Source organism: Oncorhynchus mykiss, chromosome 5, assembly GCF_057628025.1.
Source record: "Oncorhynchus mykiss isolate SJ-2025 chromosome 5, ASM5762802v1, whole genome shotgun sequence".
Lineage (NCBI taxonomy): Eukaryota > Metazoa > Chordata > Actinopteri > Salmoniformes > Salmonidae > Oncorhynchus > Oncorhynchus mykiss.
Window position 1 is genome coordinate 36,458,518 of NC_143026.1, and position 21,614 is coordinate 36,480,131.

Consider the following 21,614-nt stretch of genomic DNA (forward strand, 5'->3'; position numbering starts at 1 on the left):
CTACCTTCAAAATCAGTGCCTCTTTGCTTGACATCATGGGAAAATCAAAAGAAATCAGCCAAGACCTCAGAAGAAAAATGTGTATACCTCCACAAGTCTGGTTCATCCTTGGGAGCAATTTCCAAACGCCTGAAGGTACCACGTTCTTCTGTACAAACAATAGTACGCAAGTATAAACACCATGGGACCACGCAGCCGTCATACCACTCAGGGAGGAGATGCGTTCTGTCTCCTAGAGATGAACGTACTTTGGTGCAAAAAGTGAAAATCAATCCAAGAACAACAGCAAAGAACTTTGTGAAGATGCTTGAGGAAACGGGTACAAAAGTATCTATATCCACAGTAAAACAAGTCCTATATCGACATAACCTGAAAGGCCGCTCAGCAAGGAAGAAGCCACTGCTCCAAAACCGCCATAAAAAAGTCAGACTACGGTTTGCACCTGCATATGGGGACAAAGATCATACTTTTTGGAGAAATGTCCTCTGGTTTGATCAAACAAAAATAGAACTGTTTGGCCATAATGACCATCGCTATGTTTTGAGGAAAAAGGGGAGGCTTGCAAGCCGAAGAACACCATCCCAACCGTAAAATACGGGGGTGGCAGCATCATGTGGGGGTGCTTTGCTGAGGGAGGGACTGGAGCACGTCACAAAATAGATGGCATCATGAGGAAGGACAATTATGTGGATATATTGAAGCAACATCTCAAGACATCAATCAGGAAGTTGAAGCTTGGTTGCAAATGGGTCTTCCAAATGGACAATGACCCCAAGCATACTTCCAAAGTTGTGGCAAAGTCAAGGTATTGGAGTGGCCATCACAAAGCCCTGACCTCAATCATAAAGAAAATTTAGGATACAAACCTGACTCAGTTACACCAGCTCTGTCAGGAGGAATGGGCCAAAATTCACCCAACTTATTGTGAGAAGCTTGTGGAAGGCTACCCAAAGTGTTTGACCCAAGTTAAACAATTTAAAGGCAATGCTACCAAATACTAATTGAGTGTATGTAAACTTCTGACCCACTGGGAATGTGATGAAAGAAATAAAAGCTGAAATAAATAATTCTCTACTATTATTCTGACATTTCACATTCTTAAAATAAATTAGTGATCCTAACTGACCTAAGACAGGGAATTTTTATGAGGATTAAATGTCAGGAATCGTGAAAAACTGAGTTTAAATGTATTTGGCTAAGATGTATTTAAACTTCTGACTTCAACTGTACAAGCTACTAATCGCAAGCAAATGTATATAATAATATTAACAATAACAGGGTGAAAGGGATGAGATGTTTGATATGTTTGACATAAAATGATGAGAGAAATTGCATGGTTGAAATCTGCATCTTACTATGCACATTCTGTGCTCTTAAAGCAAGCTGAAGAAAAATTGCATACAATGTGGTGCTGAATATTGTGTAATTGATATGTAAAAATAAGCAATTTCTCACTTGTGAGCTTTGAACGTCTGAAATTCCATTTATTTGATTTACACCATTTAAAACCTGTCTAAACTATTGTAATGTAGTATAATCAAACCTATAAATGCAATTATTAGTTTATTGCACTTATAGAATGGCTTGAGAAAAACATGTTTAATGAACCTTAAAAACAAAGGCCAACTTAACACACATTTTAACACACATTTTCAGTTAGCCATGTGTGTCCACATTTTGTTCAAGATGTTTTCTTGGCTGTCATGAAGTTTTTACAGAAATGCTTCAGTGGTTTGGAGAATGACTTCCCCCTCTTAATATCTGAGAAGAAAAGAAGAAAGCATTTCGTCACACACAGCATAATATATATTGTAATGTGAGTTATGAGTAATCACGTGTTGAAGCAGCATGGGCCCGTTTCCCAGACCTATGCCTAGTCCTGACTCCTGCACTAAAAAACATGCACAATAGTTTGTAGAATGAGAGAGTTTTAAGACTCACTGTGAGATGTGACATCCTGAAACATAGGCATAGTTGCCAGTATAGCGAACTTCACAGCGCACAATGTTGTTGCTGTAGTCAGACTCTGGAACCTGATAGCTGGGGTTCACACTGATCTAAAACACAGAAAGAAAGGGGTGAGTGTACAAATGTTCCATATTTCATAAAGACAATGAAAATGTGGTCTAAAACAGTTGCAACAGAGTCGGAACAGGGGACGGATAAACATTGATTCCGAACACAGTCAAGGAATTTCAAATCAGCCTTTTTGCTTCTCAGAGCTGGTGTTTGAATACCTTGGGACACGTTGTTCAGCACCAAAGTGCCAATAATGTCATCTGTTTTTGTGACAAACCTTCAGGACGTAGTTCCCAGGTTTCACATCTGTAATATCGATCCACTGGCAGTCGATGTCTGCGTTATAGGTATCATAACATCCTGGACTCAGGCCCTATGATTAGAAAACAGTAAGCAGCCCTCTCATGCCATTACAGACAGAGTATTCATCTGTAAGTAAGCATCTCTGCTGGATATCATAGCCTGGTTCTGAACAGCCATACAATCTACAGAAAAATAGTAAAAGTTGGATGTCCCTTTTGATTCGATTGGTCAACATGACATAAAGCAACACGTGTTGTGTCGGTAACCTGGGTGTGTGAGGTGCAGGCAAAGCGTCTGTAGTAGCCGTAGTCACAGGAGCTGTCCTCCAGGCAGAAGCTGGCCTTGTGTCCCTCAGCCACACTCCTCCCACCTGAATCCAGCAGGTCATAGTGGCTGAACTCATCCATGCTGTGGTAATGCCTGGAGAGAAGCAGGACAATGGAGTTTGATCAGTGTTTAAATAACTGCTTCAATCACTGTCATCACTTTGGCTGGCATTCAATCAAACATGTAGGTAGAAAACTGAGAAAATGATGTTGTTCCAATGCAGAGAAATACATCAAATCAAAGTTTGTCACGTGTGCCGAATACAACAGATGTAGACCTTACAGTGAAATGCTTACTTACAGGCTCTAACCAATAGTGCAAAAAAAGGTATTAGGTGAAAAATAGGTAAGTAAAGAAATAAAAACAGTAAAAAGACAGTGAAAAATAACAGTAGCGAGGCTATATACAGTAGCGAGGCTACATAAAGACACCGGTTAGTCAGGCTGATTGAGGTAGTATGTACATGTAGATATGGTTAAAGTGACTATGCATATATGATGAACAGAGAGTAGCAGTAGCGTAAAAGAGGGGTTGGGAGGGGGCACACAATGCAAGAAGTCCAGGTAGCCATTTGATTACCTGTTCAGGAGTCTTATGGCTTGGGGGTAAAAACTGTTGAGAAGCCTTTTTGTCCTAGACTTGGCACAGTACCCTTGACATGCGGTAGTAGAGAGAACAGTCTATGACTGGGGTGGCAGGGGTTTTTGACAATTTTTAGGGCCTTCCTCTGACACCGTCTGGTGTAGAGGTCCTGGATGCCAGGCAGCTTAGTCCCAGTGATGTACTGGGCCGTACGCACTACACTCTGTAGTGCCTTGCGGTCGGAGGCCAAGCAATTGCCGTACCAGGCAGTGATGCAACCAGTCAGGATGATGCTCTTGATGTTGCAGCTGTAGAACCTTTTGAGGATCTCAGGACCTATGCCAAATCTTTTTAGTTTCCTGAGGGGGAATAGGCTTTGACATGCCCTCTTCATGACAGTCTTGGTGTGTTTGGACCATTCTAGTTTGTTGGTGATGTGGACACCAAGGAACTTGAAGATCTCAACCTGCTCCACTACAGCCCCGTCGACAAGAATGGGGGCGTGCTCGGTCCTCCTTTTCCTGTAGTCCACAATCATCTCCTTAGTCTTGGTTACGTTGAGGGATAGGTTGTTATTCTGGCACCACCCGGCCAGGTCTCTGACCTCCTCCCTATAGGCTGTCTCGTTGTCGGTGATCAGGCCTACCACTGTTGTGTCGTCTGCAAGCCTAATGATGGTGTTGGAGTCGCACCTGGCCATGCAGTCGTGGGTGAACGGGGAGTACAGGAGGGGACTGAGCACGCACCCCTCGGGGGCTCCAGTGTTGAGGATCAGTGTGGCAGATGTGTTGCTACCTACCCTCACCACCTGGGGGCGGCCCGTCAGGAAGTTCAGGATCCAGTTGCATTGGAAGGTGTTTAGTCCCAGGATCCTTAGCTTAGTGATGAGCTTTGAGGCTACTATGGTGTTAAACGCTGAGCTGTAGTCAATGAATAGCATTCTCACATAAGTGTTCCTTTTGTCCAGGTGGGAAAGGGCAGTGTGGAGTGCAATAGAGTTTGCATCATCTGTGGATCTGTTTGGGCGGTATGCAAATTGGAGTGGGTCTAGGGTTTCTGGGATAATGGTGTTGATGTGAGCCATTGCCAGCCTTTCAAAGCACTTCATGGCTATGGACGTGAGTGCTACAGGTCTGTAGTCATTTAGGCAGGTTGCCTTTGTGCTCTTGGGCACAGGGACTATGGTGGTCTGCTTGAAACATGTTGGTATTACAGACTCAATTAAGGACATGTTGAAAATGTCTGTGAAGACACAAGCCAGTTGGCCACACATGCCCGGAGCACACGTCCTGGTAATCCGTCTGGCCCCGCAGCCTTGTGAATGTTGACCTGTTTAAAGGTCTTACGATGGCTACGGAGAGCGTGATCACACAGTCGTCTGGAACAGCTGATCCACTCATGCATGTCTCAGTGTTGCTTGCCTCGAAGCGAGCATAGAAGTGATTTAGCTCATCTGGTAGGCTCGTGTCACTGGGCAGCTCGCGGCTGTACTTCCCTTTGTAGTCTGTAATAGTTTAAGCAATCCCACATAAGATGAGTGTCGGAGCCGGTGTAGGATGATTCAATCTTAGCCCTGTATTGACGCTTTGCCTGTTTGATGGTTCGTCACAGGGCATAGTAGGATTTCTTATAAGCTTCCGGGTTAGAGTCCCGCACCTTGAAAGCGGCGGCTCTACCCTTTAGCTCAGTGCGAATATTGCCTGTAATATATGGCTTCTGGTTGGGGTATGTACGTACAGTCACTGTGGAGACGACATCTTCGATGCACTTATTGATAAAGCCAGTGACCGATGAGGTGTACTCCTCAATGCCATCGGAAGAATCCTAGAACATGTTCCAGTCTGATAGCAAAACAGTCCTGTAGTTTAGCATCTGCTTCATCTGACCACTTTTTTATAGACCGAGTCACTGGTGCTTCCTGCTTTAATTTTTGCTTGTAAGCAGGAATACGGAGGATAGAGTTGTGGTCGGATTTACCAAATAGAGGGCGAGGGAGAGCTTTGTACGCGTCTCTGTGTGTGGAGTACATGTGATCTAGAATTTTTTTCCCTCTGGTTGCACATTTAACATGTTGATCGAAATTTGGTAGAACTGATTTAAGTTTCCCTGCATTAAAGTCTCTGGCCACTAGGAGAGCCGCCTCTGGGTGAGTGGTTTCCTGTTTGCTTATTTCCTTATACAGCTGACTGAGTGCGGTCTTAGTGCATTTTATACGGTTTCAGGTACAGGTACAGTCAATGAGGCTGAGACAAACAAATCAGTTGTACAAAAACAAGCTGCAGGTCAATATGTACCCCATACTTGATGTTGGTACAGTATGTGACTTACTTCAGAGTATAGCTATGAGCTGAGGTAATGTGAAATGCAGACTTCTGTGGAATCAAGATACTTTTGAATGTATTCATTAAGACAAGGTTAGAGACTTTTCCCTCGGAAGGTTCTGGCTACACATCCAGCATCACATTCCTCATATGCAGCAGAAGTTATGGGTTGGAGTCAACTATTTTGAAGTGGAAATTGGAGTCAAAAACATTGGCAGACTTTTGCATTGCTATATATTGCCAGACAAATCTGTCTGAGACCAGTATGTTGCTGATCAAAATATAGACATTAATCCACTCTGTGTGAGAGAAGAAATAAGAAAGAGTGAAAGACAACAGTGTTTGTGTAAATGGCAGACAGAGATGGAGACAGAGAAACACAAATTTCCAGAGCAAGGTGGAAAGGCATATAGACAAACAGACATTGAGACTCACTGGTGACAACTGTGCCATTCCCAGGAGTAGCGGGGTCTGCTTGGCAGGAAGTCAGCCGTCCCCTGGTTCTTCACACGTTGTGGGAACCTCAGCAGCATCCGGGTGTCATAGTCTCTGGCACTGTAAGCCGAACTGCCCCCCCAAAACAACAATACACTTGAATACAGAACTGAATACACTTTGGACACAGAATGGGATCGAGTGCATTTATAAGCCATATACACTACCTCATTTTTAAGAAAGCATATGATCTTACATTTCTGGGAAAGGTTTGGAAGAGGGAGGAGTGGTTCCTTTCAAAAAGGATATGGCTGTTTGGGTTAGTTTTGATAATGAGTTTACAGTCTGGGCTAGTGATGATTTTGCCATGTAAACTGCAGAGCGTTTAAATGATTTGTTGAATTCTACCACTCCACCCAATTGGTGGCAGGATTCTATTTATCCACCAAATGCATCCCACTGGGCACACCATGTCATTTCAACATGGACATTTGGGTAATATTTCATTGAGATGTTGATCAATGAGATTTCAACCTTTATTCACCCACTCAAAAATACAAACAGAAGTTTGCTGAGTTCCCAATGTTTTATCACAATGCTTTCAACCATCTATAAGCACAACCAAATTCCAATAGAAAAACAATGTTTGATTTTTGTGCTATCACTGCACTTTCAACCATTTAAAGGCACAACAAAGTAAAATGGTAATACAATGTCAGTTATTACAACAACTTAAAGGGACAGTTCACCCAAATTACAAAATGACACATTGGTTTCCTAACCCTGTAAGCAGTCAAAGGACAAGGTATTACAGCAATTCATGCTTTGGTTTAGTGTCCTTGGCACTGTTATATCGGTCCCATGACTTGAATGGGATTTGTGCAACAAATGTTAAAATGTTAGCATGTGGAAACAGTGCCAGGGAAACTAAACCAAAGCATGAATTACTTTCATCATGATTACTGTCATAGACTTACCTTTTCTAAATCCAGATCAGTTTCTGAGTCAAAATGCAAGCTGAGATAACGCTAAGATTTTTTATTTTACATAGCTTAAAAAACGTAAGCCTATGAAACATTAACCTATTAAAAACAGTAAAACAGTTCTGTAGCAATGAGGTTTGTGCATTACGCTATAGGCCCAATACAGTATCACTGCATATTGGCTTTGCTTGAAATGCCCTGCCAATGCGTTGTAGTTTGCACAATTTTTTAAAATTACATATCAAATTTGAGGTAGGCTATATGATCACATTGGTAATAGATCAGTTGTTGTATTACTTGTGAGGCACAGCTGTGTGAGCGTACATTTTAATATTTACTGGGCTGATGATGCCTGCATCTGATGGTCAGTCTCAGTGGAGGGAGAGAGTAGGAAACTTGGAGTCCGCCCCTCAACGCCCCTCCGCTCTCCCTTTCCTTTGCTGACACTGACCAAAAAAAGTGTGTCTTCCAGCTGATTATCGAAACTCGAGTCCCACCACATTATTCCTGCCTCATGCACAAATTCATGGTGTTACTCCTATGAACAGCGAAAGTGAAATATTAATCTAATAATAACGCAAGCCTATCTATACACTTTCCTACTCATTACAGCTGCAGTGTTGGTTGTAGTACGAGTGGAAGTAGGAATAACACACATTTTGATAGCCTATAAAAGTGTTGGATAAAAAGTGTTGACAGCGCTGAGTAAGAACTCAAACTCACTCAAAACAGCAGCTATTTGCTGTGTTCGTTGACAGTCTCTCTCTAGTCATGGTTTTAAAAGACTTGCAATCTAACAGTGACAACTTTGCTGTAGCTTTCTTTTAAGCCTGCTACTTTACTGCAGACATGGTAATCTGAGCCATCCGATTGGCCAGCGGTAGGCCTATAGTGCACTTGATTTGCTCTCTGGGCCTGCTGAGAAGGTAGAGTTTGTACCTTCAGACACATGAAATGGTTCAACATTGGATCACTTCACCTATCCGGAGCGCAGGGAAGCTGAATTGAGTGCATCTACCGCCAAGAGCGCGAGACAAATACAAAAAAAAAACAGGAACTCAAGGCGTTATCTTAGATGTTTTTTTACAGAAATATTTGGCAATCGATTAGGAATGCCTTGGATCGCGATCGACTGGTTGGTGACCACTGGCTTACAGGGTAAGGGAACCAATATGCAATTTTGTCATTTGGGTGAACTATCCCTAATAGCACAACCAAATGACCTGTATAGCAGTTGAGATTACATTAAAAGTACATAGTGCAAGGGATCAATGCTGTTCAAGATTATTACAGCAATTGTGAAGGTCAGACCTACGACCTTTGCATGCTATCTCGAACATGCACACCTTCTATGATTACAAAATACATTTATAGTTACAGTAGGCTAACCTCAATGTGGTCATGGATGTGTTACTCATTTTAAGGTAGAATAAATACTGTTACATTAGTTTGTAAGATTACCATGTCTCAATTTAAGGCTATTTCCTGTATTACAAAAATATTATTGAATTGTGTCTTGTTGACAACACTACCAAATACCAACATTTAAAGGATATCTAATGCTTTGATAGTTTAATCTGAGCCACTGGCTTAATCCTATTCTTTATCTTTTATTTTTGGTTTACTTGGAGACTTGAATCCAACATGTAAATTGTTAACTTGTCAAAAAGTTAATAGGCTATTTAATGTATTAGAGAAATGATAGTGTTGTTGTCAACAAATTCCAGTATGTCTACAAATTAATAATTTATATGTTGAAGTCACATCTCCATCTCAACCAATAATCACAGTTAAAGAAAATGAATAAATCAAATCATACTTTATTTAAAGTACATTTAAAGTTTGATTTCATTTGAGTTAGTCCTATTCACCATTTTTGGTTGCGATGGAGACATGAATCCAAGATCCATAAATTATTAATTTGTAAACAAACTGGAATTGAAGGCAGAATAGATTGGTGGCAGATATGGAACTATCCAAGCAGACGATACATCTCCTTCAAATGTTGATATTTAGTTGCATTGACAACCAAACACAATTCAATATCCAGTTTGTCTCCATCTCAACCAAAAATGTAAGTTAAAGAATAGGACTAAATCTAATCAAACTTTAAATGCACTTTAAATTAAGTTTGATTTAGTACTATTCTTTAACTGATATTTGGTTGAGATGGAGACATGAAACCAACATATTAATGATTAACTTGAAGATTAGATTTGAAATCAACAAATGCTTAAAACCCTTGGCCTATATACACTGAACAAAAATAAAAACGCAACAAGTAAAGTGTTGGTCCCATGTTTCATGAGTTAAAATAAAAAATCCCAGATATTTTCCAAATGCACAAAAAGCTTATTCATCTCAATTCTTTTGCACAAATGTGTTGACATCTCTGGTAGTGAGCATTACTCATTTGCCAAAATAATAAATTTGCCTGACAGGTGTGGCATATCAAGAAGCTGATTAAACAGCATGATCATAACACAGGGGCACCTTGTGCTGGGGACAATAAAAGATCACTCTAAAATGTGCAGTTTTGTCAGAAAACACAATGCCACAGATGTCTCAAGTTGAGGGAGCATTGGCATTGGCATGCTGACTTCAGGAATGTCCACCCAAGCTGTTGCCATATAATTAAATGTTAATTTCTCTACCATAAGCTGCCTCCAACATCGTTTTAGAGAATTTGGCAGTAGTCCAACCGGCCTTACAACCGCAGACCACACAAGCCCAGTACAGCCCATTTATACTTAAGTAAACTGACACTTAAATATATTTTTAGCAATTACATTTACTTTTGATACTTAAAACGAATATTTTTACACTTTTAATTGAGTCATTTTCTATTAAGGTATCTTCACTTTTACTCAAGTATGACAATAGGGTAATTTTTCTAACTTTGAAATTATATTAAATTAGATTCAACCAGTTAGCGCCCAGTGGGATGTGTATGCTGCTCTAGGGTAAACCAAAACCGCAAACACTCAAGTGTTACGACTCACACACATTCTGACTCGCACCTTGAAGTTGTTGGACAATAACCTTCTTTAAATCCCATAGAGTTTGTTCCAATAATACCTTGACAAGCAATTCTCTTCGTTTGCACATCTGAGGTTGTACATTGGAACTCTCTGGACATATACGGAGGCTTGAATGTAGTATGCGTCTGGTACAAGATCAGGCAGACCTAGAGGGGATGCATTTGTTTTAATCACAAATTATTGTAATATCAAGAAAAAACTGACACAGACAGTATCTTTTTAATCTTTTTACAGCTACATGTGGGCTACTGGACAAAATATTCCGGCACTGCAGCAAATGCATTCCAAATTCCAACCCTTCAAACATGCTGTCCAATAGCCCACAGTCTTACCGTTCTGATGGTACCTTGTGCCATATCCAGGTCTCTCTCTGCGCCTGGGACTCTCGTACACGTCATAGTAATTGTAGTAAGGATTATCTGAATCTGAATCGGAGGTCTTGTATGGGTTGTAAGGATCATCCCCTGCCATCACGTCTTCTCTTCTCGGCGAAGGGGACGGTTTGTCCTGTGTCCCATTCGTCGTGCCATTTGCCTTAGTTTCTGCATGGCCACTTGGATGGACATCCTGATGCTGGTGCCCCTGTCCCCTCGGGGGCTTTGGAACTTGAGGTGGTAGCCAGCGCGGGCGCGTTCCTGCACGGGATACTGCGTGGGTAGACGGGAGAGACTGTCTTGAGGAGTCAGAAGGCTTGTTAGTTTCCCCATCTCTAATGATGGTGACAGGTCTCTCCTGCTCTTTATTGGCGCCTTTTTGCTTTGGTGGTCGATATTCCGAACCGTGACTGAGAAGGCTAAAAACGTTACCATTGTGCGCCCATTGTATTGTCTGCCGTATACCTGGCACTTGGTTATTTACTTGTCTCGTCTCTGGTGGATGCCGCTGAGATTGGACAGTTTGCATTATCCAAATTAATAAACATACGTGCCCACACGCATAAAAAATGCCAAATTTACACGCGCCCATAATACAATTAGTTCAACTAAATAGATTGACTAATAATTACAAATATTTTAATTTCTGTGGTCTAGCATTTGTACTTTGAAACTAAAGTACATTAAAGTAAGTCTAATTTACACCAAATTAAATCCTGAAAAACTTGCACCAGTATTGCTATGTTCGCCACGCAACCTCACATCGTTCTGTTCGGAGTTTTGCAGATGCGCTAAGAGTGGGGAGGAGTTGAACATTTGAAGTTTCTAATTCGGTTTTTAGACAAGCCCGGTGCTCATGTAATAAATAGACGGGAAGGCTACTTGACACCGGCCCTCCAAATGGATCTGCTCCAGAGTTGGATAACAGAAAACCATGTGTTATGGTTTTTCTTGCACTGTCTGAAGTTATATAACTGTCTGACATAAGGCCTTGTGTAATGTAATTAGAAAGAGGTGAGGATGTGTAGCCTAAATACTAACCATGGAGTAAAATGACATATTCAGCATTTATAAATTAAATATGAATGTTTAATTTTCTTTTAGATACATTTATCTAGGATACATAGTGGCTCAATGAATCAACATTTCAACTGGTCCCTCTGTAAATACCTATGTCACCCTGATATATTACAAATTTGCAAACACTTATAATATGTTGAGACCTATCTGGGTAACCAAGGTGGAATCACTGATGTGTAGACTTTCCTAATGACTGCTTCTGTCTTGGAAAAGCACATCACAGTAAAAGCACATCACAGTCACAATGCCTTTCTGCAATTACCGCACCTAGGAATAGGAATATCCTGGGAGAAAACACCGCACACACACACACAGTATTTTATAGTCAGACATTAGTTGGGAAGATTCTGATGGCCTTTTATTCATAGTATGTGATAAGAAAATAACAAATTCCTCTGCCAGATCAACAAAATGTTATGACAAATAGCACTTACGCTGTCAGATGATCTCTGACGAAAGTGCAACCCATTGTGCCAAAATCTCAGCACATCAACTTTCTCATAGGAGGAGCTCTGAAATGTAAACAGGAATGCATGATGGGTTTACATGTCATTGGAACATCCACTCCCAAGTTCCATAAACCTAAACTGAACAAAATATTCCAGTTATACTTTTCCAATACCCTCTTTCTTTTTGGCCCTTCTTTGGCAATGTGATTATCTTATTTTCTAGCTTTGGAATATGATTTTATGTAGCAGTTATGTTATGCAATAAACACATTGAGGTCTGTGTTTTTTTTCAATTGGGAGTGTTTCATTGTGGCTTCTGGTTGCAGTATGACCACGTTGACCCCTAAAGCCCTGGACAAATCTAAACCTTTACTCTTCTCTTGCAGTATGCCAATGAAAACACTTCCCTGTTGTTAACACTAGGCCTAGGGACATAATACATGGTTGGGAAATCTTAATCAATGGTTTTCATTTCTCTGTCTAGCCGTCTTTATTCGACTGACCACAGTAGCCACGACTGCACTGCAGTACCAGATAAAAAAAACATTAGAACACAACACAATCTAATCTCTCAATCCACAACCAACACTGCTGTACACTATCAAAATACACAACGTACAATGTACACTAAGAATCCTGAAACTAAGGGAGCAATGTTATAACCACATGTGACACTAGGGGACAGATTGAAGCAAACCAATATAATGTTTTTTTTTGTTTTTTTTTCCTCCACAGTTTTGTAATATGAATGTTTTCCATTGGACACTGGACACTTTCTATTAGTCATTAATTCAACAGTATTGTACATTGCAGATAGACTAATCAATGTGTCCACAAAGCTCTTTTCATCAACCACATAAAAAGACAAAATGTGAAATATGGAGGAGCACTTGTTTTTAACCTCCTAAAATTATAATAAATGAACATTGTACTTTTGCATAGATTGGCAAAGAATTTGTCATTGACCTGACACTGTGGAAAAATCCAACTTTATAGAATAGGCCAGCCAGTAGTGAATTCTAAAAGTCTGCTTTGCACATCTGCTTTCCGACAAGCGTCACATGACTTCACATCATCCCTTGTGTAAGCTCTCTAAAGGCAAATCAGAGCCAAGAGGCATTATTTGACTTCCCTAAAATGTGCCCTCCAACCGTCTTGGAATTGAATAGCAGACATTTGATCCCGTGAAGTGGAGTAGCCATTGGATTTAGTTCAATCTAAAATAAGCAACAAAGACAACTATGGGGATAAAATGAACTATTTAAATTTACAGGGCTCTCAAAAGGAACAGTACACTTACTGAAAAAATAGGCTTCTAACAAACAGTTGTGGCAAACCTTTGGCCAATTTGCAGCAAACTCAGTACAAATATGCAAATTAGATCACATAGAACTTTAAATGAACTTGCTTCTCACAGAGAAAACTAAACATACTAAACGTACAAAATATACTAAACAACGTATTCAATGTCTTAACAGATACAAATAAATCCAATACAACTTGAAGTCATCAGCATGGTAATGCAGAAAAGAGCAAAGACTGGATCTTCTCCACATAAATTGTTTATTTAATATTTATGTTGCTACATTTACATTAGAGAAATGTGAACACTATGGGGATATTGACCGTAGGATGTTTAAAGGGGCAACTACAGAATTTACATGAGCCAAGTGATAACTGCGCAATAGCTTTCAACCAATGGAAGTTTAAAAGATAATTAACACTGAAATAATTCAAACAGAAAATTCAAACCCAGTTCAGAACTATTTACTTTTTTGAGTGAACTTGAGAACTTTGAACCCTTTCGTCCAAAACTTGTTGAATGCATGCACTGAAACATTCAGAAAACACAAAAGAAAAACACAATTAGGATACTGAAAACATTTTCTATTTTGGCATCTTAAAAGGTAGACTCAGCAGCTAATGAGCGGGTTCGGCTTTTGAAAAAACAGAGTCAGCTGTTACGAAGTTACCTTGGTGTTGGTATGCTTCTCACTGAAACTAGCTTTCTATATATTTTTCAGCAAGGAAACAATGTTTCTGCCGTGTACAAATGCTATATAAACAAACAATGTAGCTAGCATAAACTGGGACTTGGGCCTACTAAATCTCCCTTTAAATGTGTGGCCAACTGTTCCTAAGGAAGACACAGTATACACAATTTTACTCCAGCCAAGCCTCAGCATAATTGGTTCAAACTAATCAACTAATTATGATATTCAATCTAGACTGGGGACTTCATCATTAAGAGACAATTGTCTACTAGTTGTCTTTGGTTCCTGACTCAGGTGTATAAGGCTTGCGTGGAAGAAAACCAACCAAAAATGGTGTTATGCCTAATATGGCAATTCAAAAATGAATTTATGATAGCTTTCATTTCAAAGCCATGTGTGCAAGAAGCTTTGAACACATCATTCTCTGTCCTCAGATTGATTGAAGGCCAAAAAAATGTTTTGTCTTGTAACTGATTGCTTCTAGCAAGAGAGATGGAACACATGATCAAGATGTGCTAGCTACTAGTTCAAAGCAATAAAATATCTAATTGTTACAAAGAATAAATGTATTGGCTACATTTATGAGAATAACACATGCATTTGCATTCCTTACCAAGCTTGAAGAGGACACGCTCATTTATCACTCAATAAAAGCGTTATGAGGGACTGCACCACAATCATCTTTCCAGGGAGTTGATGCAGCCTCTTCCAACACAACGGGTAGGGGTATCCATCTGCAAAAAGTAAAGTCTTGCTTTCACGTCAAATCAGCTCATTTTGTTGTAACCTTAACTGTTGTGCTAGCTAACATGCTACTGAACAGTGAAACTAGCATATTGACATCCATATTGGCATTAAAAGACAAACGTATTCACCTAAAAATAAGTGTTTACGCAAATCATTAGTTAGCTATCACATTAATTGTGCAAAAATACGATAGCTAACGTTAGATAAAAACTGGTATCAACAAAATGTGTTTCACTCTATACCATAAAACATGACATTGTTTATAGGAAGTTTAATAAGTTAGACACTCACCTGAACACTTTGATAGGTAGCAAGCTAAATAGTTTGGTTTCCATTTTCCAAAATATTTTTTTAATCTCCCTGATTGGTCGTCAACAGTTACTTGTCTTGGAACTCATGTGTTCATCAGAAACGGCAATAAAGGTTGGCCACAGATTCACCAGTAGTGGCAAACATTTGCAAACTTGGAATATTTTGTGGCACATTATTTACAGTGCCTTCAGAAAGTATTCACACCCTTGACTTTTTCCACATTTCGTTGTGTTACAGCCTGAATTTTAAATTGATTACATTGAGATGTTGTGTCAATAGCATACGCACAATACCCAATAATGCCAAAGTGGAATGACGTTTAGAAAGTTTTACAAATTAATAAAAAATCAACAGCTTAAATGTCTTGAGTCAATAAGTATTCAACCCCTTTGTTATAGCAAGTCTTAACAAGTCACATAATAAGTTGCATGGAGTCACTGTGTACAATACTGTTTAACATTATTTTTGAATGAGTAGCTCATCTCTGTACCCCACACATACAATTACATTTAATGTCCCTCAGGCGAGCAGTGAATTTCAATCACAGATTCAACCACAAAGACCAAGGAGGTTTTCCAATGCTTCGCAAAGGGCAGATAGATCAAAAAATAAAAATAAAGTAGACATTGAATATCTCTTTGAGCATGGTGAAGTTATTATCAATACAGCCAGTCACTACAAAGCTACAGGAGTCCTTCCTAACTCAGTTGCCAGAGAGGAAGGAAACCGCTCAGGGATTTCACTCTGAGGCCAAACAGTTAGAGTTTAATGGCTGTGATAGTTTTTTCTTGAGCATGGATCAACATTGTAATTACTTCACAATACTAACCTAAACAACAGATTGAAAAGAAAGAAGCCTGTACAGAATAAAAATATTCCAAAACATGCAGCCTGTAAAACGGCAAAACATGTGGCGAAGAAATAAACGTCATGTCCTGAATACAAAGCGTTATGTTTGGGGCAAATCCAACACAACATATCACTGAGTACGACTTTTCATATTTTCAAGCATGGTGGTGGTTGCATCATGTTATGGGTGTGCTTGTCATCGGCTAGGACTATGGAGTTTTTTGGGATAAAAATAAATGGAATAGAGTTAAGCACAGGCAAAATCCTAGAGGAAAACCTGGTTCAGTCTGCTTTCCACCAGACACTGGGAGACTAATTCACCTTTCAGCAGGACAATAACCTAAAACACAAGGCCAAATCTACACTGGAGTTGCTTACCAAAATGACATTGAATGTTCCTGAGTGGCCTAGTTACAGTTTGACCTAAATTTCCTTGAATATATATGTCAAGACTTGAAAATGGCTGTCTAGCAATGATCAACACAAAACTTGAAAGAGCTTGAAGTATTTTTAAAAGGATAATGTGCAAATATTGTACAATCCAGGTGTGCAAAGCTCTTAATAAAGATGTACTCAGAGTTACAGCTGTAATCGCTGCCAAAAGTGATTTTAACATGTATTGACTAAGGGGTGTGAATACTTACATAAGACATTTCGGTATTTCATTTTCAATAAATTTGCAAAAATGTCTAAAAACACATTTTTCCGTTTTCTTTATGGAGCATTGTGTGTAGATGGGTGAGAAAAATAACAATTTAATCAATTTTGAATTCAGGCTGTAAAACAACAAAATGTGGAATAAGTCAAGGGATATGAATACTTTCTGAAGACACTAATTTGGAGCAAATCTGCAACAAATTTGCGGGAGGTTTGTCACAACAATTAACTTTCCTGTCTTTGGAAAGTACATCAGTGTCAAATTATGTTAATTGAAAAAACAAAAGCAGCCTCAAAAGACATGTAAACAATGGTAAATATGTTTTATTGTTCTCACTGGAGCAGGCTAGTACTCTTATCAATGTGGTTTTCCATTCACCTGTTAAAGCATTCAAATATAAAATGTTGTGTCTTTTCCAGTTAAGTTATATATGCTATAGATGTATTATAAGTAGAGTCCTATTTCCAGTAAATCGAACAGATGGTCTATCTTTCCAGAGAAAAAGGAGGAAAGAAATGTTGATTAGTCATTTGAACAGGATTTGAATAGTTGGCTGTAATTGCCAATACTTTTGATTCAGCATACCAATAGTTCCCCAAAAAGTGAAAATATGCGTAGTTGTTTCTGGATTGGTCCCTCTGTTCAACCGACCAGCAGAACCATCTGTACCGGCCACGGTTGTTTTTCGAGTAATTTATTGAATCGCTACATGCAGACTCCTCTCTGGTAAGGGCAGCACAGTGTTCCTAGCCAGTGGAACCACATATGCAAGCCATTAGCCAAGTTCCTTTGTCCACGTGGCTTGAATTTTTGCTTTCCGACTTTGGGCACAGACCGAATTATTCAAAGACTGCCACTTCTAAAAATGATTGTATAAGAATCTTCTGTCAGCAGTAGGAAATGAGGCAGCAGGAGCTGACATCAACTGCATCCCAATATCTCAAGCAAACAACTTCAACTGGTAGATCAGAGCCAGCTTGGATATAGGCTATGGCAGAAATATACCAGTGTTTGATTTTTTTTTCACCTTTCAATATCAAGACAAAGATATTCCACTGGGCAAAAACTGGTTGAATCAACGTTTACATGTAATACAAAATAATATATATATTTACTTTGAATTCACGTTAGTTGATAACTCAGACAAATATAAATCAAAACTAGACATTAAAATTACGATTTGCTCTGCTTAGTAGTGATGATACTATTATGTCTTCCTCCTGTCCCTCACATACACCCCGACACAGTTTATTATTTTCCTCCCTTAAGTATTTTATCCAGTCACCGTTTCCCAATCCACATCCCCTTTGCAATATCAGTCAAATTATCTTGTGGTCATAATTTCCAACACCAAGTATTTAAAACTAGGCTTCCACTTCTATACTGCAGACAAATAAACATCAAGATTGACCATTTCTATGTTTTTTTCTTTCATAAACTGCTGGTTTCAATTACTCAACTCAATTTAAGAGTATATAACTGCATCTTGGCAGCACACACATACCACAGGCTACGTGGCATTCTGCACGTGTAGGCTTCCAAATATCAGTAGGCCTATACACAGCATCCAGGAGGAGGAGCCCTTAACTGAGGCAGAGAGGAACCCCAGAGACCCCCACACTGTACTGCCCCAGCCCACAACGGCACTGGAGCTGCTAGTTTCATTCGAACTCCATAATGATCAGTTATTTTCAACCTCTTAAAGTCTGGCATCTGAAATACATGGGAGTCAGTCTGTGGCTCAAAGTGAACCCTGGGCTTTTGAATGTTGGCAAATACTAAACGTGTAATGTAATGATGTCTCATTAAGTTCTTCCCAGGACAATCACCATAAACTGTGTGCATTGTCTGGGTAATATGGAAGCAAAGATTCAAAGAAATGGACAGGATGTAGTAAAATCAAGAAAGACATGTGAGGGGGGAGAGTGATATAACAGAGAAGCCAGGTCAGAATGTTAATCTGAAGCAAAATTACACTTAAAGATATTTCAAGTTTCCTTTTTTGTTGTCCTGTTCAGTTCTATAACTGCAACTGCATTAGCAGTGGTCATAATTTGCGGTCACTACAGCTCACTTCACCAAAGCTTATGAATAGCACACTGGCACCATCTACTGGGCATATAACATATTGCAGCCAACCAGCAAACAGGTGGTGGCCCTTTATTGTGGAAGTTATTAGGTGTGCAACACTGGCATTTATCTTGTGGAAGATGTTGCAGGTACCAAACAGAGAACCAATAGTATCTTGGTGGACATTTTACAGAGCAGTTGCATTTTAAAAGACCTACAAAACATTATTTGTGTGTCTCTAGTAGTGTAGTCTCGCCTTGTATTGAGGACGTGTAGAATATGTTTGTGTTCTCCTCTGACCCTTAGCTTGCAGTCAGAGGCACATCCAAGAAACACGTTAGGGACAGAAAGCTAAACGACAGGTAGCTTTAATCGTAATAGGTTGTCTTGCAAACAGTGCCTTCTCACCCACCCTAAAACAAATCCAGTGAAATTGCACATGCAACACTGTACAGCTACTATTTGAACACAGCCTTGACCTTCAACAAAGAGTAGCCTCTATCAATCAGAAACTGTCCAGGTAGGAGGTAGCACGTTTTCCTTTCTTTCAAGGCTATGTATGGGATAGAAACAACAAAATGCAAGTCCAGGGCATAGGTACATTCATAGCTATCCTTTATAAGATATGATGACCAAGGAGGAAAACAGTGGAGGTAAAACAATATAGGAAAATCTATCAGTGTAGGTCATCATTGAAAATAATAATTTGTTCTTAATTTAATTAAGGATCTGGCTGTGTTTTTGTACCATCATCTTTGAAATGCAAGAGAAAGGCGATAATGTATTATTCCCACCCAGGTGCAATTTAGATTTTCCACTAGACGGCAGCAGTGTATGTGCAAAGTTTTAGACTGGTCCAATGAACCATTGTATTTCTGTTCAATTTTGCATCAAGTGTCACGGCAGATTTCCTCCTCTTCCTCTGAAGAGGAGGTGTAGCAAAGATCAGACCAATATGCAGTGTGGTAGGTGTCCATGTTATTTAATAAGAAAACTCAACATGAACACAAATACAAAATAACAAAGTGAACTGTAACGAAAGTCCCGTGACACATAAACACAGACACAGGAAACAATCACCCACAAAATACCCAAAGAACATGGCTTCCTAAATATGGTTCCCAATCAGAGACAACAATAAACACCTGCCTCTAATTGAGAACCAATCTAGGCAACCATAGACTTACATAAACACCTAGACTAGGGAAAAAAAACTCTTAGCCCAGGGTCCTCTCCCCTTTAGGATTTCCTCCCACGTCCAGGAGTCTTGTGTCCTCGGCCGCTGCCTGTCACCACGCTGCTTGGTCCTGTTGTGGTGAGGGATTCTGTCACGGCAGATTTCCTCCTCTTCCTCTGAAGAGGAGGTGTAGCAAAGATCAGACCAATATGCAGTGTGGTAGGTGTCCATATTATTTAATATGGAAACTCAACATGAACACAAATACATAATAACAAAGTGAACTGGCAACGAAACAGTCCCGTGACGCATAAACACAGACACAGGAAACAATCACCCACAAAATACCCAAAGAACATGGCTTCCTAAATATGGTTCCCAATCAGAGACAACGATAAACACCTGCCTCTAATTGAGAACCAATCTAGGCAACCATAGACTTACATAAACACCTAGACTAGAAAACACCCCATAAACATACAAAACCCCTAGACCAGACAAAACACATAAATCCCCCATGTCACACCCTGACCTAACCAAGATTATAAAGAAAACAAAGATAACTAAGGCCAGGGCGTGACATCAAGACTGCCCAAATGTGCCTAATTGGTTTCTTAATACATTTAAGTTCATAACTGTGCACTCCTAAAACATTAGCAATGGTATTCTTTCACGGTAATAGCTACTGTAAATTGACAGTGCAGTTAGATTAACAAGAGTGTAATGTTTCTGCCCATATCAGATATGTCTATGTCCTGGGATATTTTCTTGTTACTTACAACCTCATGCTAATCACATTAGCATGTCTGGTCAATTCAATGTCTGATCAGAACACCTGTTTCACATTAGAACACGGAATTCTCTGCCCGGAGAACCGAAACACCCTCAACGTCCACAGTGCCTGGAGAAGCTTTACAGACCCTGGTGAAAGTCCAGGGATGGCTGATGTGCAGTGAGTCTCCATCCCTAGCAGGGTCTCCAGCAAGTTTGAAGAATTCATTGACCAAGTACTCATTTGCTAAATCCTTGCAGAACTCCCCATTTGCAGACTGGCCCCCCCAACCAGACAGCAGATTACTGGATGGGCAACCAGCAACAGCCACAAACTGAACACTCCCATGACACGCACAGAACTCTGCTATTACATACTTCACTAAACTGATCAATGCACACAACACATAGCCCAGGGACCTTAGAAACAGCTACTTAAGAACTCTGAAGATGTATTTGGTTAAGCTGCCACCCCAAACCTTAGCTGTGTTCGAATACTCATAATAACCGCAGTATTTGTGACGTGAATTGAGTATATGGTATGCTTATTGGTCATAGTATGGATATAGTTAGAATGCCAAAAGTTCCCAGATGACGTACTAAATTCTCCAAAACAGGAAGTATGCATGCAGTGGACTCTATTTCCGTGCTTTTGGGGTCCATAATGCAATTCTTCAGAAAATGAGCGGGGTTTCATAACTTTCCAGATTTGAAGATAATGGCAGAAAATATGCAGCCGAAGTCAGCGGATAAAAGTGTATTGCTTTAACCAATTATGACAAATGTTAAAATGCTGAGCTGTCACACTGGTACAAATGGTCAGGAGACAGGCGCAGGAATGCGTAATAGTTTTTTTTTAAATTTACCCAAATTACAGCGTGCCATGTAAAGGCAAGGGGGCGAAGAGCAAACAAACACGTATACAAAACACAGGGTTGAGACCCAAACAAAAAAGCGAGGAGTACCTCGAATAAATACACGGGACAAGACCCGAAAACACAAGCGCATAATGATACAACACAGGACGAGACTCGTAATCATCTGCACAATACAAGCGTCACGAAAGCCAAAACAACAAGGCACAGGTACTCACACGACCAACGGACATTGGAACAAGAATTA

At 39.9% G+C, this 21,614-nt stretch overlaps 1 protein-coding gene across 2 annotated transcripts; it reads right to left on the reverse strand.

Moving 5' to 3' along the window:
* Positions 1 to 1,458: 1,458 nt before the first annotated feature.
* On the reverse strand, positions 1,459 to 11,386 carry loxa (lysyl oxidase a). Of its 2 annotated transcripts, XM_021602614.3 has the most exons (7): positions 10,344 to 11,386; positions 10,049 to 10,157; positions 5,988 to 6,119; positions 2,589 to 2,742; positions 2,297 to 2,392; positions 1,942 to 2,057; positions 1,459 to 1,761 (listed from the first exon to the last, which is right to left on the reverse strand). In XM_021602614.3, exons 1-7 carry the CDS (start codon positions 10,975 to 10,977, stop codon positions 1,755 to 1,757), a joined length of 1,248 nt encoding a protein of 415 aa, XP_021458289.2. In that variant the 5' UTR covers positions 10,978 to 11,386; the 3' UTR covers positions 1,459 to 1,754. The 2 variants fall into 2 exon arrangements, with proteins under 2 accessions (XP_021458289.2, XP_090090801.1); XM_090234675.1 differs by lacking the exon at positions 1,459 to 1,761 and having other exon boundaries at positions 1,938 to 2,057; positions 10,344 to 11,287.
* Between the last annotated feature and the right edge of the window lie 10,228 nt (positions 11,387 to 21,614).

Excerpts from the sequence above, each read along its gene's own strand:
- loxa (XM_021602614.3), bottom strand. The coding sequence starts at position 10,977 with ATGGGCGCGTGTAAATTTGGCATTTTTTATGCGTGTGGGCACGTATGT. Across the intron at positions 2,743-5,987 it reads GAATGGCACAGTTGTCACCA|GCATTACCACAGCATGGATG; the intron begins GTGAGTCTCAAT and ends GCTTCTCTCCAG. Across the intron at positions 2,393-2,588 it reads CCTGCACCTCACACACCCAG|GGCCTGAGTCCAGGATGTTA; the intron begins GTTACCGACACA and ends TTCTAATCATAG.